The sequence below is a fragment of the Orbicella faveolata genome, unplaced genomic scaffold, assembly GCF_042242905.1.
Source record: "Orbicella faveolata isolate gen_17 unplaced genomic scaffold, um_ofav_v1 contig_25, whole genome shotgun sequence".
NCBI classification, from domain to species: domain Eukaryota; kingdom Metazoa; phylum Cnidaria; class Anthozoa; order Scleractinia; family Merulinidae; genus Orbicella; species Orbicella faveolata.
The window spans coordinates 20,830,001-20,848,853 of record NW_028301553.1 but is presented as its reverse complement, the minus strand read 5'-3'; the positions used below and the strand labels follow the sequence as shown (position 1 = coordinate 20,848,853).

Genomic DNA, 18,853 nt, shown 5'->3' with positions numbered 1-18,853 from the left:
ACAGACATAAAACTAGTATTTAAGAATGTACCCGCGTTTAAGGACAGTAATAACCACTGTTCCAGTCCGTAACCACTACAACATTAAATTCCAAGTTAGTTGTTATGTTGTTACGAAAAACAAAAATTTCGTTTTAACTAGCGAGTTACATAACTAATCCAGAAAAAGAAAAAAAAGCCAATACTTTACCCTCCAAAACATTGATTCTCTTTATGTTTTGCTGGTTTTTCAAACTTTCTCCATATTTGTTAGTTGCCGTAACCAAAAATTCATACTGCTGGCCTTTTTTGAGTACGACGACGTATTCAAGTATAGAGACATCATAAATGACCTCAATCTTTCTCCAGTCTCCTACGGTACCATCACTGGTAACGTTTCGAATATACACAGTGTATTGTGTGATGTCCGCTCCATTGCTGTTTGGCTTTGTCCATTTTAATGCCACTTCATCGTTGTGTATCTCGGCAGAAAAGTCTATAATGTCTGGTGTCTCGGGAATCCCTAAGTGATAAAGTTATTCAAAAAATTGTTTCCAACTAGTCGGATCAAATGAGTTCAACGAATTTTTACTGCAATATCGCTTTCTGCGAAATAATAGAGACTTTAAGATACGCTACGGCGAGGTGCTACTACGGCTACTTTTGCCGTGAGGGACTAGGCTGACAACGGTGTTTTACCCGCCAAACTCAAATGATTAAGATTTTGCTCTACGGCAACGGTATGTGCAGTCTCTAGATGTCTCTACAAAAATGACTACTTTTAAGGAAACCAGTGATCATTCTACTTTCACACGAAATAGGCTTGATTAATGACAATGATTTCCTTCTTCTGTATTCGTCTTACATCTCCCAGAACTCAGATTTGCCTTTTAGAACTTGATAGAACCGCCTGTAATTCCATCCACACACAAAATATATATATATATATATAAACTCTGATATAAAAAAGCTCGATTTCAACACGGACAGGTTGTTCGTACAACGATTACGTGATAAGCCCCAAAATACAAAACTTTTGATTATAATAAAATACATTTTGAACAGTAAAAAACAATTATAGCTCAGATTAGAACATACGAATCATTCTTATAAACGGCTGTTCGGCCCGATACTAATATGACTGAATTGATCCTCTCGCGGTAGGTGTTAAAATCGTTCAAATTTTCTGTACAAATGACAAAGAAACAATGATCTTAAAACTGATTTTTATGATTGAGAACTTTATCTTCAAACTAGGCTGTTCAAACAGTGCAAAAAACGTTAACATGAGAAGTAAAAAGCAGGCTTATACTCACGTAGTGAAGAGTACGTGAAACCAGGCAGTTTCCCGCAAAGCTACGGCGGGAAAGCCGTACTGGTACGCGCGTCATGACGTCACCGGAAGTGATTTTCACTATCTACCGCCGTACTACAGCCTAGCCGTACCATATTTTAAAGTCCCCAATGGCGGAGCTACGGCGGCCCTTCGGGCTCCATACCCATATAGGAAAGAAAATGAAACCCGTGAATTGATTTTCTTGGCTAGCGGTATTGTTAGTGGGCGCGTTCACATGACGACGGCGACGACGGAGTCGTGCAAGATGGCGGCCATACTCCGGCTAATATAGTAGAACCCCGGTAACTCGAACGCGGATAACTCGAACTCCCCCGCAAACTCGAACTAATTTCCATTTTCCTTGGATTTGACTCCACTTTTTCAGTCATTTTAACTCGGTTAACTCGAACTCGGATAACTCGAATTGCCCGCTAACTCGAACTAAATTTCGTTTCCCTTGATAAAAATTTACCCCGATAACTCGAATTCTGGTTGATGTAACTCAGCAGGGATGTCATCCCATAAGCTTTTCTTGTCGTGTAATCGAAAAAAAAAAAAAAAAACACTCAAAACTAATACCACAGCAATTTGATTTTAATTAGTGCAACCGACCGTTCACATATTTGACAGTCATTTGTTGATCTTATGAGTCATAGCGGATGCCGTGCCTTTAGCTGTCACTGTATACTGAGGTGCTGAAAAATCAGTAAACTATAAATTATTAACATAGCAAGTTGGATATTCAATCGACCCCGATAACTTGAAACCCCGCTAACTCGAACTATTTTTCGTTTCCCTTCAGAGTTCGAGTAACCGGGGTTTTACTGTAGTTTGACAGCAGCCGCCTTAGTTTATAGCGTACTTCATTGATATGGGACATCCGTATTATGGTCAATTGGCACCTGTCAAAACAAGGAATCCGCTGACCACTATCACGTAACCATATCGCGGGCTCAAGTTTAGATGATATGATATTTAAGTTTGGATTGTTCGAAAGCCAGTTGACGCTAACTCAGGATTAAAACCAAAGTATAAATTTTTCTTGTAGACAATGTTTTTACTGCTTTTGTTTTGTGTAGTTTCAGGTTGTTCAACTCAAAACAAAGGGCCAAACAACATAAACAGAAAACCTCACCGCAAAGTGACAAAACTCAAATCTAAATTCTCGCTTATCCTGGGTTAGCTTAATCGAGCTTTGAACAACCCGGCTTGGCTAAATGTATTAAATGGAAAGATAAATAAACAGACAGATAGATAGATAGCTAGAAAGATAGAGACCTTTATTATATGAAAACCAATGAAATACCAGGTGAACTTTCGCGCGAAAACGTGATATCTTCACACCTGAAAATAACATGTTGTCCTAACATGTGAAAGGATCATCGTTGGTATGATTACGTAATAAATTGCGCCTTGCCCAGCGAAATTAAAATGGCTTGGGATTTTAGTGGTGTTTATTTAATAAATAGAACATTAATTACATGCCCACTTTCTCTTCTCGCATTGAAAAAGATTTCACAGTAAACGAGTGAAATATTCTTATTTTTTTGAGAAATCTCGTATCTCCATGCGGCCATATAATATCCACTATTTATCAAATCTACATCGAGATTGCCCTTTTAGAAGTTTCAGGACCTGATGTTAACATAGTAAGACTGTATACTTTTAGTGATATCTTTGCATCCAAACTTTGCATCCAAAAAATATACCACGTAAAGCTGTTGCGTGATAGTAAATATCTTTAAGTTGAAATACTCTATTAATAAAAATCAACAGATATCTCACCGTTAGTCTTTGTCGTGACAGTCTTTTCCGCTGCTGCTCCTTCAAAGACAGCATTTGTGGCAAACACCTTCACGTTGTACTCGGTATCTGTCTTCAAATCTCCAACAGACAGACTGGTTATTTCAGGGTCAATAATACTAAGATTCTTTATCTCAGTGCTACCCTTTAGTATGACCACTCGGTATGCTGTGATAGGACTCCCTCCATCAACAGTTGGTGCAGTCCATTTTACGGTCAGTGAAGTGGCTTGAATGTCTGTGGCTGAAGATATGATGACCGGGGATCCTGGTTCCCCTAACAAAATCAAAAGAAAAAATTTGATTTGAATCATTATATCTCTCTTTGCACTGAAATGAAGTTGACAATATGTTGTAACAATCCCACACACTGATCGTCAAATTAGTGGTAACGACGTCTCTCGAATGTGGAAACCCGTAATAATCAGGGAAAAGAATCCTTTATTTCCGGATTTTAATTTTGCAATTTTTAACGTCCATGGCTGTTAACACTATATAGGTCTAAAACCAAAATATGTGATCGAAACGTCAGTTCCGCATTATTACCTTCTACAGCACTTAAGTGAACTGGTTATTTTTTGGATAATAAGAGAAAGGCGCTTTTATATAGCTTGACTATTAAGCTCAAATACTTTGTTAAGCATAAACATACGTATTTGTGCCAGAGTCAGCGAGAGGTCTTTTAAAGGATCAAGGCCATTGTAAGCGACACACTTGTATTCACCAAAATTTTTATCATCATTTAAGAACACCTCCACTGTACTTTCTTTAGCTGTGACTGTGTTTAATTCATTTCCATCAGGTTTGTACCAGGTGAGTGTTGGTGTAGGAACACCATCTGACACACACTTCAACGTCACTGTCTGACCAATCCAAGACTTTGCAGCTGATGAAGTAACACTTACTATTTCTGCCGGGTCTGTGGGAAAAAAAAAGAAAAAGTTCGCTTTAGACCTTAGGCAAAAGGAACTCCACCCTAAATTTTAAAGCTTCTCTTCGATGTCTAATTGAGAAAGAGCGCAAGATACATTATACTTACGTGTGCCTTTTAAAACAGCTCAAGTCAAAAGATTGATCTAAAGATGTGGATAATGAAGATGTAATAATAACTCAGACTTACAACGAACCACCAGGATCTCTTTGTGAGTTTTTGTTCCTGCTGAGTTGTTAGCTGTACATGTATACAGTCCATCATCTGTCCTCTTTATTTGGTCGAAGGCCAAGTACGCTGTTTTCCTCCCGGAACTTTTGGTTTGTCCATTTCGTATCCATGATACTTCCGGGTCTGGTTTTCCAGTCGCTGTACAACTGATATTGACTGAAGATCCCTCAATGTAACTTCCGCTTATTAACGATGGGCTGATAACAGGTATTTCTGTGAAGAAAGGAAATTTTTGAGCAGTGTTAAAAAAGGATTACAGCTAGTACGTAACATATCAATCACGAGAGGCCGCGTTTTACCTTAATTCCACACACTGCGAAGAGAGTCGAAAGACGACACGCAGCGGAGTATTTTTGACTGAGTTCCGAGCGAAATGTGGTGAAACACTGTCTGGAGTGTTTGATATATCTACTTAATCGAGATATAAAAGTAGTTTTCAATTTACTGTGGCAAATAATTTTGATTTGCTTTGGTGCAGCTTTACTATGTTCGTTGATTGGTTTACCTTTTTTTAGCGCCTCCTAATCAACTAATCAGATGGAAAACCTAAACTTATTTCGATTCGGTATGTACTTTTCCCGCGCTTGACATCAGCTACGCGCATTTGCTACGAGTCCTTATTGGTTCATTTTGTTCTTGTCTGTTGCAGTTGTTATATTGTAATTGTGTTGGTTTTGGTTCCAAGACACTCTATGTAGTACACTTAGTTATGTATTGGTTGCAGTAACAACGTATCAACGTCTTAACGTATTATTAACAGTCCTGCTAAAAGCGGTGCACTCGACTTCGGGACCAAAAATAATTTTCCTTCATTTTTTGTTAGTGAAAAGGGTTTGACACAGATATATAGAAAAGCAATTAATTATTTTCCAATTCCTTATTTTTGCTTTACTACGAGCCAAAATTGAATTTTGGACGAACTGAGGTTGTCGACCGTGATCAGAAAGGTAAAATTCACCGATTTTGTAAAGCGTGCTACGTCCCCTAAAATGTAGCTGACGGAATTTCGTTTTCATACGAATTCTAAGGTATATTTATTACTTTGACTGACGAAATATGGAAACTTTTCGGAAAATTCCAAGCTTACCAGTGAGGCTGGAAGACACCCTACTCTGAGGCCTTTGTTCACATACTAGAATTTAGCCAAATTTGAGGGAGAAAATCTCAAAAGTTGTGTCTAAATGAAGACTAAAAAGCACATCACAGTAAATTTATTACTTTAATTAACCGTTCTATAAGTTCAAACCGGTGGGTATCTCCTTGGATTGCACGGGAGAACAGATTAAAATCTGCCTCAGTCAGTGTATTTACATAACTATCGCTCGTGTCAAAGTCATTTGCATAAGCCTTGCACCCGGTGAAAATACCTCTTCTGCCGTTCAGGTTCGTTTGATGACCTTCTGAGTAGTGGCAAATAGATTCCTTTAATACTTTTATACACTGCAGATCCAGTTTTAAGGGGAAGGGTTACGGAGCTGATCAATTATCACGACTTGCGAGACTCCAAAAGTAAATAATGGCGATCTGCACAAATTAACCGTAGCCGTCACCCTGATAAGTTCCTTGAATCAATTCTGCTGCAGACGTAGCAATAGAAGAAAACGAAAGTCGAAAGATTCCATTTACCGTTTAATGGCACCTGAGTCTTTCACTATTGCCAAGACTACTGGGAGCTTGAGGGATGTGTGCCCGAATTTTAAAAACGACAACAACGACGAACACTTACCGGTTGATCGCTGGGAAGTGTATTCGTCAAATGAACATGAATGAGCAGGACACTTTTGAATGGAACTATGTTTTGCGATATATGGGCTTTACTTCTGTTGTATTCCAGCATCAGCGCTTGTACAGCGCAGAAAATGAACTTCGGGATCCGTTTATACAACGAAAGCTTCACCAGCCTTCGTCACAATGTCACACAAATTGTAACGTGACCAATTACCAGCTATGGAGGGGCAGGGGTAAATGCCCTGCCCCGCGCGCGCCGGTCAATAGATTTGGCTAGGTTTTCAAAAGCAACCCATTGTATTTTTTGGACTAGTGTAATCTTATCAGTATGACCGAACGACAACAATCATTGCACCTCTACTTTTCTTCCGAAAATACCAGTAGTTGCTAATACATGAGGGCAGAGGAAGCGGATATGGACCTGAAATTCACTTTTTTCTTTCCCGTTATCAGCCATTCATTTTTCATAAAAGACACAATGGTCGACCCATGAATAAAATGAAGAAATTCAAAAGATGGGGTTAAGAAACTTTCCGTAAGACGTCCATATCAAAGCGCGTGCAGAAGCTGAGAGGACGATTTCTCACTTTGTGCTTATAGGACTAGTACCCTTCCCTTTTTTCTCTGACGAAACCAGAATTATTGGCCATAAAACTAGTTTGTCTTTGATTTCTCTGACATATAGCGAAGTAATGGGACATGCACTCTTACCATTGTGGGACTCAAAGGAGGGTGTGGGGCTTGAACATAATTGTCCTAAAATGCGATAGACATTATATTAAAGGTGTTATAGTCGCATCTGGCACAGAACTCCAACCCTCTCTGTCATTGTTATCCTCACGGTGTCTGTAAAAATCATAATAACCAAGAGAAAAATACATTTTTGATCACACTTCTACATATATCGTGTATCGCGAGCATTACTGCGCCTTTTAATAACATGTGGACTCCTGCGGACTCAAAAATTAAAAGCTCAACCGACAAGGGCGTTTTTCGCTACTATCAATCGAATGTTCGGCGGCTCCTCCTCCTCCGCGGAGCGCGCGGTGATCAAATCAAATCTTAGAGCACAGTTCAGACCGGTCAGAAGCTGGCAGGAGCCGCCGAACATTTGATTGACGACATTTGAATTTGAGTCCGCATGTTATTGAAAGGCGCAGTAACATAGCTGAATTGAAAGTAGTGTTAATACAGACTAATATTCATAACAAACACTAATCAGAGGCTCCTGTGAGCAGCTCATGGATGAATGTTTCCTTTTGCCTGTTTCAAAACGAGTCTTTGTGCGAAACCTTCTGCAGGCGGAAGTGAATGGTTTTGCACTTAGACTCGTTTTGACACAAAGACAAAAGGCAACTCGGAAATGGCCTATTGGATGAATGTAGAAAACTTAGTTGAATTTAAAGAGAAGAGGAATTGATCATTGCAGAGTTGCTCTTGGTGCTGCAGTGGAAAACAGGAAAAGAAACATCAGTTGGTCAAATGTGATGGATAGCTTTTGATGTCCAAATAAGGTTGTTTATTGACACCCTTCAGATGGTTGAATTCGTTTTCTGGTAAAATCATTTTATAATAAATAATATTTTATTACATATTTGAAATAGATTTCAAGAGCTAGAGCACAACGACAAAAAATCAATTTGAACACTGCTGAAATACTGACTACCATAATGTAGCACATAAAAGGTAAAAGGGGAAATTGTAGCCAACAGTCTCCTATACATGCAGATCAGATTTTACATTTTTTTTGCTGAGCTATAGATAACATAATCTTTACAGCAGCAGGACACACATGTAGTAGAAGTAGAATATACTAACAACCATTTTAATAATTGAATGAAAATTCAACAGGTATAAGCTGGAACAGTTAGGTTAGCTTATACTTCAAATAAACATTGCAAGATTTGTATTTAATATATATAGAGAGATTAACACATTCTATTTTTGTGTTTCTTTATGATGGAGTCTAGTATTTTCATTTAATTGTAGTCCTCATGGAAAGGACTGATGTTTCTCTACATGCACCGGTTATGTTCAATGTATATGAACATGATATGGAACTGCTAATTTTAAGTTGAAGTTGTATGTCTGTATTCCACTGTAAAGCTGTAGGTTCTGAGTTAAGTTTTGACACAGATAGTGAGTTCAGGTGGATTTCATTTGTTGACATTCTTAACTTTAAGAAACCTACATGGACAAAGTTCCAAAGTGTTTCCAACTCTGTAATTATACTGTAAATCTTCGAATTAGCGTCCCCCTCGAATAAGCCCTCCCCCCCTCATTTAAGCGCCCCCTTGTGTTCTCCTAAATTTGAAATAAGTGCCCCAGGCACTAATTCGAGGATTTACGGTGTGCAGTTTGGAGAGCCATTTTATATGCTTGAAACCAATGTCTTTTGCAAAGAATGAGTTTAAACAGCTCAAGTGGCAGCTAACACAAGCAAGTGTTGAAGGCATCTTATTCTCTTCCTAAGTAGGGGTATTCCACATCCATCTGTAATTCTCAGATTAATTCCATGAAGTCTTAAGGGTGACTTGTGTTGTTAAAGCCGATTTCTATGAAGTCTTTTGATATTATTGTTGGCAGCTGATAAACGCGTATAGCATCAGTAATGGTGTTGTTAATATTAACATTTGCTTACTGTCACTTGCATATTATAGTATACTGTAGTTGTTACCACAGTGTTCATCTGGGTTATTTGCATATGCACAATAGTGCAACTTGCTTCACCTGCAATACACAATAAATATAATAGTCACATATTTTAAAAGGGTATAAAAATGAATGCAGAAAAATTACACATGTATATCTTTAATTTGCTGTCCTTTCCCTTTCCCCCATACAACCCCAATAAAAATAGGCTACTTACCTAAATGTGGTGTCCAAGTGATACTTCTTGCTTTTCTGGAAAGGGTTTAAGAAAGAAAATGCCAGTTATAAATGGCATGCTTTCCTTCAAGAAACATTGGAGCTAAAATAATTCCTTTAACCTGAAAAATTTGTTCTTATATACAGCATCTCCAAATTCTGGTAGAGGTACATGTAATTTTGAAACTCTATGAGGACTAGGAATTTAAGAACATGAAAAGCACAGGAAATTCAAACCATTCTTTGTTTCTGCCAATAAATGTTCTGACTGTTTTCTATCTGTGATTCAAATAGTTGCTTACATCTAGATATTTATTTGGTATGTAAAGTTTCATCTTCAGCTAAATTAATAATTATAATGATCTCATATGATATACATAGTGAATTTTTGTTAACAAATATTCAAACAGCTTTCATGGAAATTTATTTCAAAGGGCTGATGATCACCTTCTGATTGTGCACATAATTTGTGGTACATGATTTATCTGCGTACAGTAGTCAGTAGTATACTGGTTAATCAACTGAATGTACCCTTTGCCTGTTACAAGATATTTCATTAGAGCCTTTTGTTCTGTATTTGCCTGCATTAGATCAATATTGAAATCCCCAAGCAGTACAGTTGGCAGGGCCTTAGCTAGTAACAGGCAAACCGAGGCACTTGCCTCAGTCATTTTTTTCGTTTTTGTTGTTTATAGTCATCAAAAACACTCTAAACTCCCAGGAAGAGCATTAAACCATGGACATTGCCTCAGTCACAACTCATTTCTTGGACACTGCCTTAGTCATAATTTGTTTCTGGCAAGGGCCCTGGTTGGAATTGTAGGTTCTATTAATACTGAGTTGTGAAGGTGAGTAAGAGCATGAATTAACTGCGAAATTGCAACTTTAGTTTTCGAGCGTTCGAGCGATAGATACCAATGACATGAATATTTGGAACTGGTTGGGTTAAAACCATGAAAGTAATTTCTAAATTATTAAAGTTACATCTGTAGGGAATTTAGTACAATTCTAAACATTAGAAGGTACACAGCAGTTCCATGGCAAGTTCTTATGTTACACTGACTAAAGTCATTTCTGTGACTCGTAAATTCACGAAGCTGATATGCATCATCTCTATCTGACAAGCAAAGTTTTGATTCAACAAAAATGTTGACATCAGCTATTTGACTGTTATAATCACTTCGCAAATCATCTAACGTGGAGGTGGAGCCGGAGGTGGAGAGATCCAACATTCTGAAACAAGATTGTTTTTGTTTGGGATGAATTGTCAGTCTGTAACACTCCCAAAGGCACAAGGCTTGCTTGTGTTCTTAGTCTGCTCATTTCACTTTTAACTTTCTCAGTAACCTTTATTTTGAACTCGACGTAAGCTTCTTCGAAGCTACATGAGGCTGTACGTCTCCTGGCCTAGCAAATTTCGCGGCTTTTCTTCCCGAATATATATACGGAGACTTGTTATCAACATTTCCAGTACAAACTACATTCATAGTACTGATCGATAATATAAATCGCCAACAGACGGAAATCAACTCTGTAAAGACAACATCCAACAATGACACAAAATGGCGAACGTCAGCTCTAACTTTTGAGTTTAGAAAACAATGTGCTTTATCAGATGACTACTCTCGGAATCGAGCAGTTTCCGAACGAAAGAATCCAATTACTAGTGTAGCGGCCGCCTTTCTATGCAGAACGGGGCGCGAGAAACATTGGTACGATCCACACGTCTAACAGTTCTACTCCGGTTTATTTTCCACGGTGCTGGAACGAATTATTACAGCTTGAACAGGTTAAAGTTCAAAGTAAGGCATGAGAGGATTACCTTACCACAATGTCCGGATAAGATTGTCAAAGACTGTAATGGAACGTACTCGGGAATGGCTTCGAGTGAAGCTTGAGTAAACAGGTAACAAAACTACAAATACACACTGAAAATACACGGACGTTGCGAAAACGTTCTCCTAACACGAGGAGCCCGTTTTTCTTAAGTCCCGTATTAGAACTAGGGGATGATGGGATGCGTAACGCAACACTGAATGACTGAGAAGGCGTTACAACTAGTACGCACAAGTGCTCTCATAGACATAGTTTTTAAAGGAAAAAACGATACAACAAGAAGACTTACCTTAGCTTCCATATGACACGGCATTCATTTCATTCCTCCTCCGGATGACATTAAAAAATCTTTAAACGATTCCGCCGATTCGTCCACGGACCACGGTCGAAAGACATTGAACCTTTCAAGATTTCGATGCAAGTATCGTCCGCCGTCGCTTGTAAGATTTCGTTGTCGATTTGTCGCAGCAAGTGTTCCTTACCGTAAAAACGTTCCATTTTTCAACCCACGAAGGAATCCCTGTTAACTGATCGAACAAAAAAGTAACCATCTTCGACTTCAGTGCCTTGTTACGCCATGTTCTTGGACAAAAATCTACGCCTCTCTAGTACCCCCATGAAACCAGTCAAACATATGCCCAGAAGTCCTTGAGACAAAAACAATACTTAGCAGGGGACGTAGGAAAAAAAAATGTTTAATCCAACTTTAATGAATAAGTTAATCAGAACCGAGTGAGTGAGTGAGTGAGTGAGTGAGTGCCATTGGACTGCCTACTAAGCTCATGGATGTTACATGACATCCATGAGCAAGAATGATTGTTTTCCCTCTAGCAGCAATGAAACAAAAGATGCAATTGAATCCATTCGCCTGTAGCTTATCGTTCAGAAACAAGGGCCCCTACATGCTGTTGAAAGAAGTTGATAATTATACCCTATTTATGACTAAAACGGCTGAAGACCCTACCCTTCGGGGTACTGGTAAGAGTGCATGTCCCATTACTTAACTATATGTTTCGCGAGCCGGAGAAATCAAAGACAAACTAGTTTTATGGGCAATAATTCTGGTGTCGTCAGAAAAAAAGGGGAAAAAAAGGGAAGGGCACTAGTCCTACTGCTGGTTTTCAGTGTCACGCAATTCAAAATAGATCAAAATAAAAATCAAAACTGGTCAATAGATAAAGTCCAGAATCTGGGAAATAAAAGAAGGTAAATATGCAAAGACTCTCGCCAAAATTCTGGTCACAGCAATTTTTCTTATGTGACATATGCGGAGAATTTTTTTACCCAAATTTATAGAGATTTGCATGGAGACGCCATGCTGATGCCCATCCGCACGGGCACCAAGATGGTGGCCGGAAACCAACAGAAACATCTGTCACTGAGTTTTGCTACAAAAGCGTGAATTTATCCCTCAAAGAATTCTAAACCATTAAAATAATACTTTTTCTAAGACATGAACTCTTCAGATAGTGAAGTTCCCCGAAATAAGTCACTTTTTTAAACAAGAATGACGGCTCTCTAGGCCGTCATGTAAATGCCGCGTCACGCAAAAGTTTAGAAATTTAAGCGTAGTGTATCAAGAAACCGAGAACCCATTCGTAGCGAAAATTTGTATAAACATTAGTTTTCAGCTGCTCTTACACATCATTTAAGTAAAATCTCAGGAAGATCAATAGTTTTGTAGTTCGAATTTTAGTGACGTCATGTGAAAACCAGCTATAAGCAGTGAGAGAGTGTCCTCTCAGTATCTACACGCACTTTGATATGGAGGTTTTCTGGAAGGTTTCATGGCCCCATCTTTTGATTTTCTTCATTTTATTCATGGGTCGACCATGTGTCTTTTATGAAAAACGAACGGCTGATAACGGGAAAGAAAAAAAAGTGAATTTCAGGTCCATATCCGCTTTCTCTGCCCTCATGTATTAGCAACTTCTGGTATTTTCTAGGGGAAAGTAGATAAAAATTGAAAATGGGCAATAATTGTCGTCGTTCGGTCATACTGATAAGATTACACTAGTCCAAAAAATTTAAATCAATGGACCTTGCCAAATCTATTGATCGGCGCGCGCGGGGCCGGTGGGGGATTTGCCCCCGGCCCCTCCATAGTGGTAATTGGTCACCTTACAACTTGTGTGACATTGTCATGAAGGCTGATGCAGCTTTCGTTGTATGAACGGATCCCGAAGTTCATTTTCTGCGCTGTACAAGCGCTGATGCTACAATACAACATTTATTGCAAAATATAATTCCATTTAAGAGTGTCGCGTTCTTTCACGTGCATTGAACGAATGCACTTCCCAGCGATCAACCGGTAAGTGTTCGTTGTTGTTATCGTTTTCAAAATTCGAGCACATAGCCCTCAAGCTTCCAGAAGTCTGGGCAATAGTAAAAGATTCAGTGGCCATTAAACGGTAAATGGAATCTTTCGACTTTCGTTTTCTTCTATTGCTACGTCTGCGGCGGAATTTATTCAAGGAACTTATCAGGATGACGGCTACGGTTAATTTGTGCAGATCGCCATTATTCACTTTTGGAGTCTCGCAAGTCTTGAGAATTGATTAACTTTAACGCAGCCTTCACCCCAAAACTGGATCTACAGTGTACAAAAGTATTAAAGGAAGGTATTTGCCACTACTCAGAAGGCCATCAAACGAACCTGAACGGCAGAAGAGGTATTTTCACCGAGTGCAAGGTTTATGCAAATGTGCTTTGACACGAGCGATAGTTATGTAAATACACTGACTGTAGCAGATTTTTATCTGTTCTCGCGTGCAATCCAAGGAGATACCCATCGGTTTGAACTTATAGAACGGTTAATTAAGGTAATAAATTTACTGTGACGTGCTTTTTAGTCTTCATTTAGACACAACTTTTGAGATTTTCTCCCTCAAATTTGGCTAAATTTTAGTATGTGAACAAAGGCCTCAGAGTAGGGTGTCTTCCAGCCTCGTTGGTAAACTTGGAATTTTCCGAAAAGTTTCCATATTTCGTCAGTCAAAGTAGTAAATATACCTTAGAATTTTTAAGAAAACGAAATTCCGTCAGCTACATTTTAGGGGACGTAACACGTTTCACAAAATCGGTGAATTTTACCTTTCTGATCACGGTCAGCAACCCCAGTTTGGCCAAAATTCAATTTTGGCTCGTAGCAAAGAAAAAATAAGGAATTGAAAAGTAATTAATTGCTTTTTTTTATATCTAACCGATTTTCCAAAAACATGCCCGCTATTTTGGTGCAAACTCTTTAACACGGTTTTCATAAATTCAGCCATATATTGGCACAGAATGTCCTAAACTGCTCAGGGAATTCCCTAGTTTGACTCTAGGTGCTTTAGAAAGATCGACAGAAATTAGACACGCTCGTTTTTCGACCTTTCTGGGTCATGCAGTCTTGTTCCCTTGAAATATATGTCTGGATTTATGAAAACGGTGTTAAAGACTGAATCAAGTGTTTTTTTGATTTATCTGTTTTTTTCATTTTTTTTCTGCTTTCGCTATGACAGCAGCTTGTAAATCTTACTTAGCATGAAATGTAGAAACTCCTTGCCGCATGTCCATTTATTTAGGTACTTTTTTCATTATATATCGACCACCTCCCCCACCCCATTTTCAATTTGCATTAGGTTTAGCCCAGGCTACACTCGTCTGAATTCAGTTCGCGCGGTGACTCTGACAAGGAGCGACCGATTAGCGTTCTGTATTTGCTGTCTAAAGGAAGTCTTCCTGAGGACATCATTAAGTCCAATGAAGGCCCAAGTCTAACGATTTGCTAGTAAGCGTCGTCCATTATCGTACGTGAGGCGGGCCTGAGGAGATGTGTAAACTGTACGGGTCACATTTAGTCCCGTAACAGTAGGCCGTTTGCCTTCTGGCGATAATGTTGTGCTCGCTTTAGACAGCAAAAATCTTTAGCCACATCAATTTAGGGCTTTGACGTGCAATGGACTAGACATTTCTAGCTGCTGTTGGCGTTATTTGCTCTGAACTTTGATGTAGCTAAAGACAAAATTGAAGTAGGTCCTGGACATTGCTATTTGCGAGCAAAACATGGCCACGAGCAGAGAGAAGAACATGAGTTCAAGCGCTGATCGTGAGTAGAATTTCTTTGTTTTATCAATTTTAGGCGTTCTCGGCTTAGCTAACTATCAGAACTGTCTGTGATTCGCTAGCGCGGAAGAAATTTATTTGCGTGGCTTCCGGGCGATAATTGACGTAACGACAACATGTTGAGTGTTCGCTTACTGCTAACTATGGCCTAGTTTGTCTGAGGTTCAATCGATTCTCGATGTAGGAAGCTCTTGTTCAGTCCATTTAGGACGATGCAGGCCTTTAGAAAGCGATAGATTAGCTCCCCGCCGCGGTTTTGATATCTGTACGTTCGTGTTGATTTAGACTCCAATTTCATGTTGAAAGCACTCTTAATTAAATTGTACAATTCCGCATGATTCAACGAAAAGACGGTGAATTTAGTCTTCCTGGCCTCAAAAGGCATACAGCAGAGTTATTTGCACGTCAGAGTGGAAATGTGCTGGTGGATGAAATTGAACTTGAAGCACAAATTAAATAAAATGTGGATGATGTTTTCAAATAAGAGCGCCTTCGATCCGTTGAGGATGTAGTTCTTGCTATATTGGAACGCGGGAGGGGTGCTCCCTTTTATGGGCTATATTGGTATGTGCGGCCGCAAAGGGTATGGTGTTTCAACCGTTTTGGTCATAAATAAGCTGGCAATATGCTAATTTTTATGGTACAGGAACTCGGCAATCCTTTCGTGTACTTTTGCAATACAAAGACAATGCAATCATTCGCAATCGCGCTAAAACAAAAGGAGACGCACGCACCATTAAACTTTCAAACAACTTTATTAAAATAACAACAGTATGACAAATAAATTCAGTCTCTATCTTCACTCGGAAAATATAAGCTCACTTTCGATGTTTTTATGTTTTCGTGGCCCGTTGCACCGCAGTCATTACAGCAGGCAAAGGCTTCTTTTATATGTTCGATATCAACCGGAATGTCGTAACCACAAATGGGACAAATAGAATTGTTATCGTGCCAAAAGCATGTAGGACACTTAACCACCGCAGTTACGGACATATTCCAATTTTGACAATGATGACATGGTTTCGAGGACTCTTTTTGATTGATTCCTTCTTGGTCAGACTCACTGTCACTTTCCGCATCATTGCTTTCAGATTGACTTTCCTCCCCGTCACTACTGTCGTAACTGTCGCTACGGTCGTTGTCATCATCACCTTCGCTTTCGTTCTCTCGATAAACCTTTTCTTTTTCAAGTAAATCGCCCAAAATTTTCTTTTTTTAATTTAACGCTTGTCGACTCCTTCCTCACGTAGGGGCCAAACCACCCCCCAAATGTTTCATGAAGGCTATATTTGCTTGGTTTATATATTTCTGAACCAAGTTTGGCAGATGAGCTTTCTTTGATCTCCAGTTTATTTTAATTTGGAGGTTGTCACAAAATGGCAGATTATGACGTCATAATTGATGACGTCACCAAAACGTGCTATAATATTTTGTAAAATCTGATGTAAAGATTATGTCACCGTTTTTTGCTATGATGATTATTTTTTGAGATATGGTAAATTAAATATTTTTTTGCTTCCCCCCCCCCCGGAATTTGCTTAACCATACTATCCTTCTTAAGTCAGTCTCTCCGGTTTATTTTTTTCAGTTTTTTTCTAGGAAGGCCAATAATCTAGAAAAATAGAAAGCTTGATGTTGTCAAAAATCGTATGGTTTTAGAAATTTGATTTTCGGCTTTGTTAGGATGGTATTAACAGTAAAAAAACGAGTGACGTCACAGGTTATGACGTAACAAAACTAATTTTTAACGCAATAACACTAGAGGAATAATTTTTTATTTCGATTTTCTTCTTTGTGTTTGCTTTAGTCATCTGGCACATCACATGTGCAACATAGCTGCATTTGCTGGAACAAAATTACGTCTCCAATTTGGGGATTTTTCTCAAGGGGGGGACCCCATATTTTGCAGAGTTATTTTTCATATTTAAAAATGCCATATTTCATTTAATTTTTGTGATATGGACAATTTTTTTTCAGGTTTCAACTCCCCTTAATGTGCTCTTTCTAACACATTGTAAAAAATATGCATATTAAAAACTTCAAAAGTGGCCAAAAACATGACGTCATCACTGTGACGTAACAACTTTGACATTTACTGACATTTTTCATGAAAATATAATTGGCAATAGGTCTCCTGCTCATCTGCCAAGTTTGGTGTAGAAAGAGTCAATACTTTTTAAGTAATGCGAAATAATGTGAAATACCCAAGAACTGACGAAACATTTGGGGGGTGGTTTGGCCCCTACGTGCCTCTATCAGACCATCCAGGAGGGTATTAAGCGCTCTGGGCTTGACTCAATCAATCAATCAATCAATCAATCAAACTTTATTTAAAGAGGGTGGCACTTAATAGTTAAAAACTTATGAACTTGTGGCCCTCTATAAACATTGTTACAATTTAAAAAGACCTATTATAATTAATAACCTAATTAAGGATTTATTTAAAGCTTAATCAAAAATCACAGTGTACAACAGATCAAGATCTCAAAGTTGAAGGTAAAACATATTGCTTATATCATGCGATCTAAAGATAAGTTATCTAAAAAAGGAGTAACAATCTTGTCCCTAAGCTGACTAAATTTAAAATGTTTACCTCATCGTTATGAGGAAGCAGTATGTATTCCACTAACTCAGCGATGTTTGTTACGGTAATTATGCGTTTTTTTCGAAGCAATTGCCCATGTAGGGGTCCAAAACAGAATATCTTTGAAAGCAGCCATACTGTGTAGCAGGTCCGAAGCACGTTTTCTGGAAACGGTTTGTGAGAGATTCTCTAAAACATCTTTAATTCGTGGTTCCTCATCGTTGCACTGCTCATCGTCAGAAACATGTCTCCCTTGCTTCCTCAAAAGTCTCCATTTCGCTTTCTCCATTTTCTTCATCATCCCAATCTACCTTTGGCTTCATGTCCGATCCGCACTCGTCAAAAGCAAGATATGAAATGATCCAACTCATAAAGGGTTATTGCATTTATAACAGAAGAAACCCTAAGCTACTTTTAACCGGGGGCGATAAGTCTTAAATAAATCCACCACCCTCTTGCATAAGAATATGTTTTTTCTTCTTTTAGGAGACATTCGGTATTGCAAGGCTAGTTAGAGCATCCTTGTATGGAAGCAATTTCTGCCTATTTTCTTCCGGAAAGGAGATGTATTGCTTGAGCACATTGTATAAAACTTGAACTAATGCGTGAACTTGTTGCGGAGTGGCAGTCCTTAATAGAACCTCGCATTGATGAGTAGGACAATGAGCTAACAGTTGAAGAAAATCACGGTTGTTCTTTACTACCCGAGACATAATTGCAGACTGAACTAGTGGCAGACGTTTACGGTTTTTATAGAATTGTGGTGGAGGTGGTGGTGGTGGTGGTGGTGGAGCTGGTGGCGATGGTTAAATTATCTTAATTAAACAATAGAATTGTGGGGGCGGTGGTGGTGGAATTTAAACAATAAAAATCTGAGAATTTGTAAGCCTATTTAAACGCGGAACGTTCGACTTTATTCTCACTTTACCTTTAGCTGCCAAGAAGGAGACATGACCTCGTCATGTCCTCATTGTGAAAAATCCTTCACCAGAAAAGACAGTATGAAAAGACAAATCAATAATGGGCACGGTAATCCCGGTCACTTCACCCCATTTAATGTGATGCCCTATTCCAGTGAGAAGTGTCAGCGGTTTCAATTTGAAAATCCGTCCACTTGCATGGTGGCCGGGATGACTGGATCAGGCAAGACGAAGATTGCTTTGTCTTTGTATTGTAAAAGTACACAAAAGGGTTGCCGAGTTCCCGTACCAAAAAAATTAGCATATTACCGGCTTAACAGTGCGTGACATTTTGAACTCGCTCCCAGTTCCAGACTAGTTTGTAGTTTTCTACGTCGATTTTAGTCAATGTTTTCACGATTAACTTTCGAATAAACACAAGTCTCGAAGAAAAGGTTTCTTCGTATATTTTTCCAATCAAGCAAGAACTAGATGCTCAACGGATCTAAGGCGCTCTTATTTTGAAAACAACATCCATATTTCATTTAATTTG

At 38.8% G+C, this 18,853-nt stretch overlaps 1 protein-coding gene across 2 annotated transcripts in view; it reads right to left on the bottom strand.

Moving 5' to 3' along the window:
* The window catches only part of LOC149109362 (uncharacterized), a 40,887-nt gene that overhangs the window by 11,601 nt on the left and 10,433 nt on the right, over nt 1-18,853 (bottom strand). For both annotated transcript variants that reach the window (XM_089294266.1, XM_089294267.1), the window contains exons 3-6: nt 4,237-4,491; nt 3,769-4,035; nt 3,100-3,393; nt 190-501 (exon numbers count right to left, since the gene is read on the bottom strand). In XM_089294266.1, coding sequence (XP_089150392.1) covers nt 190-501; nt 3,100-3,393; nt 3,769-4,035; nt 4,237-4,491 — 1,128 coding nt within the window. The remainder of the gene's footprint in view (nt 1-189; nt 502-3,099; nt 3,394-3,768; nt 4,036-4,236; nt 4,492-18,853) is intronic.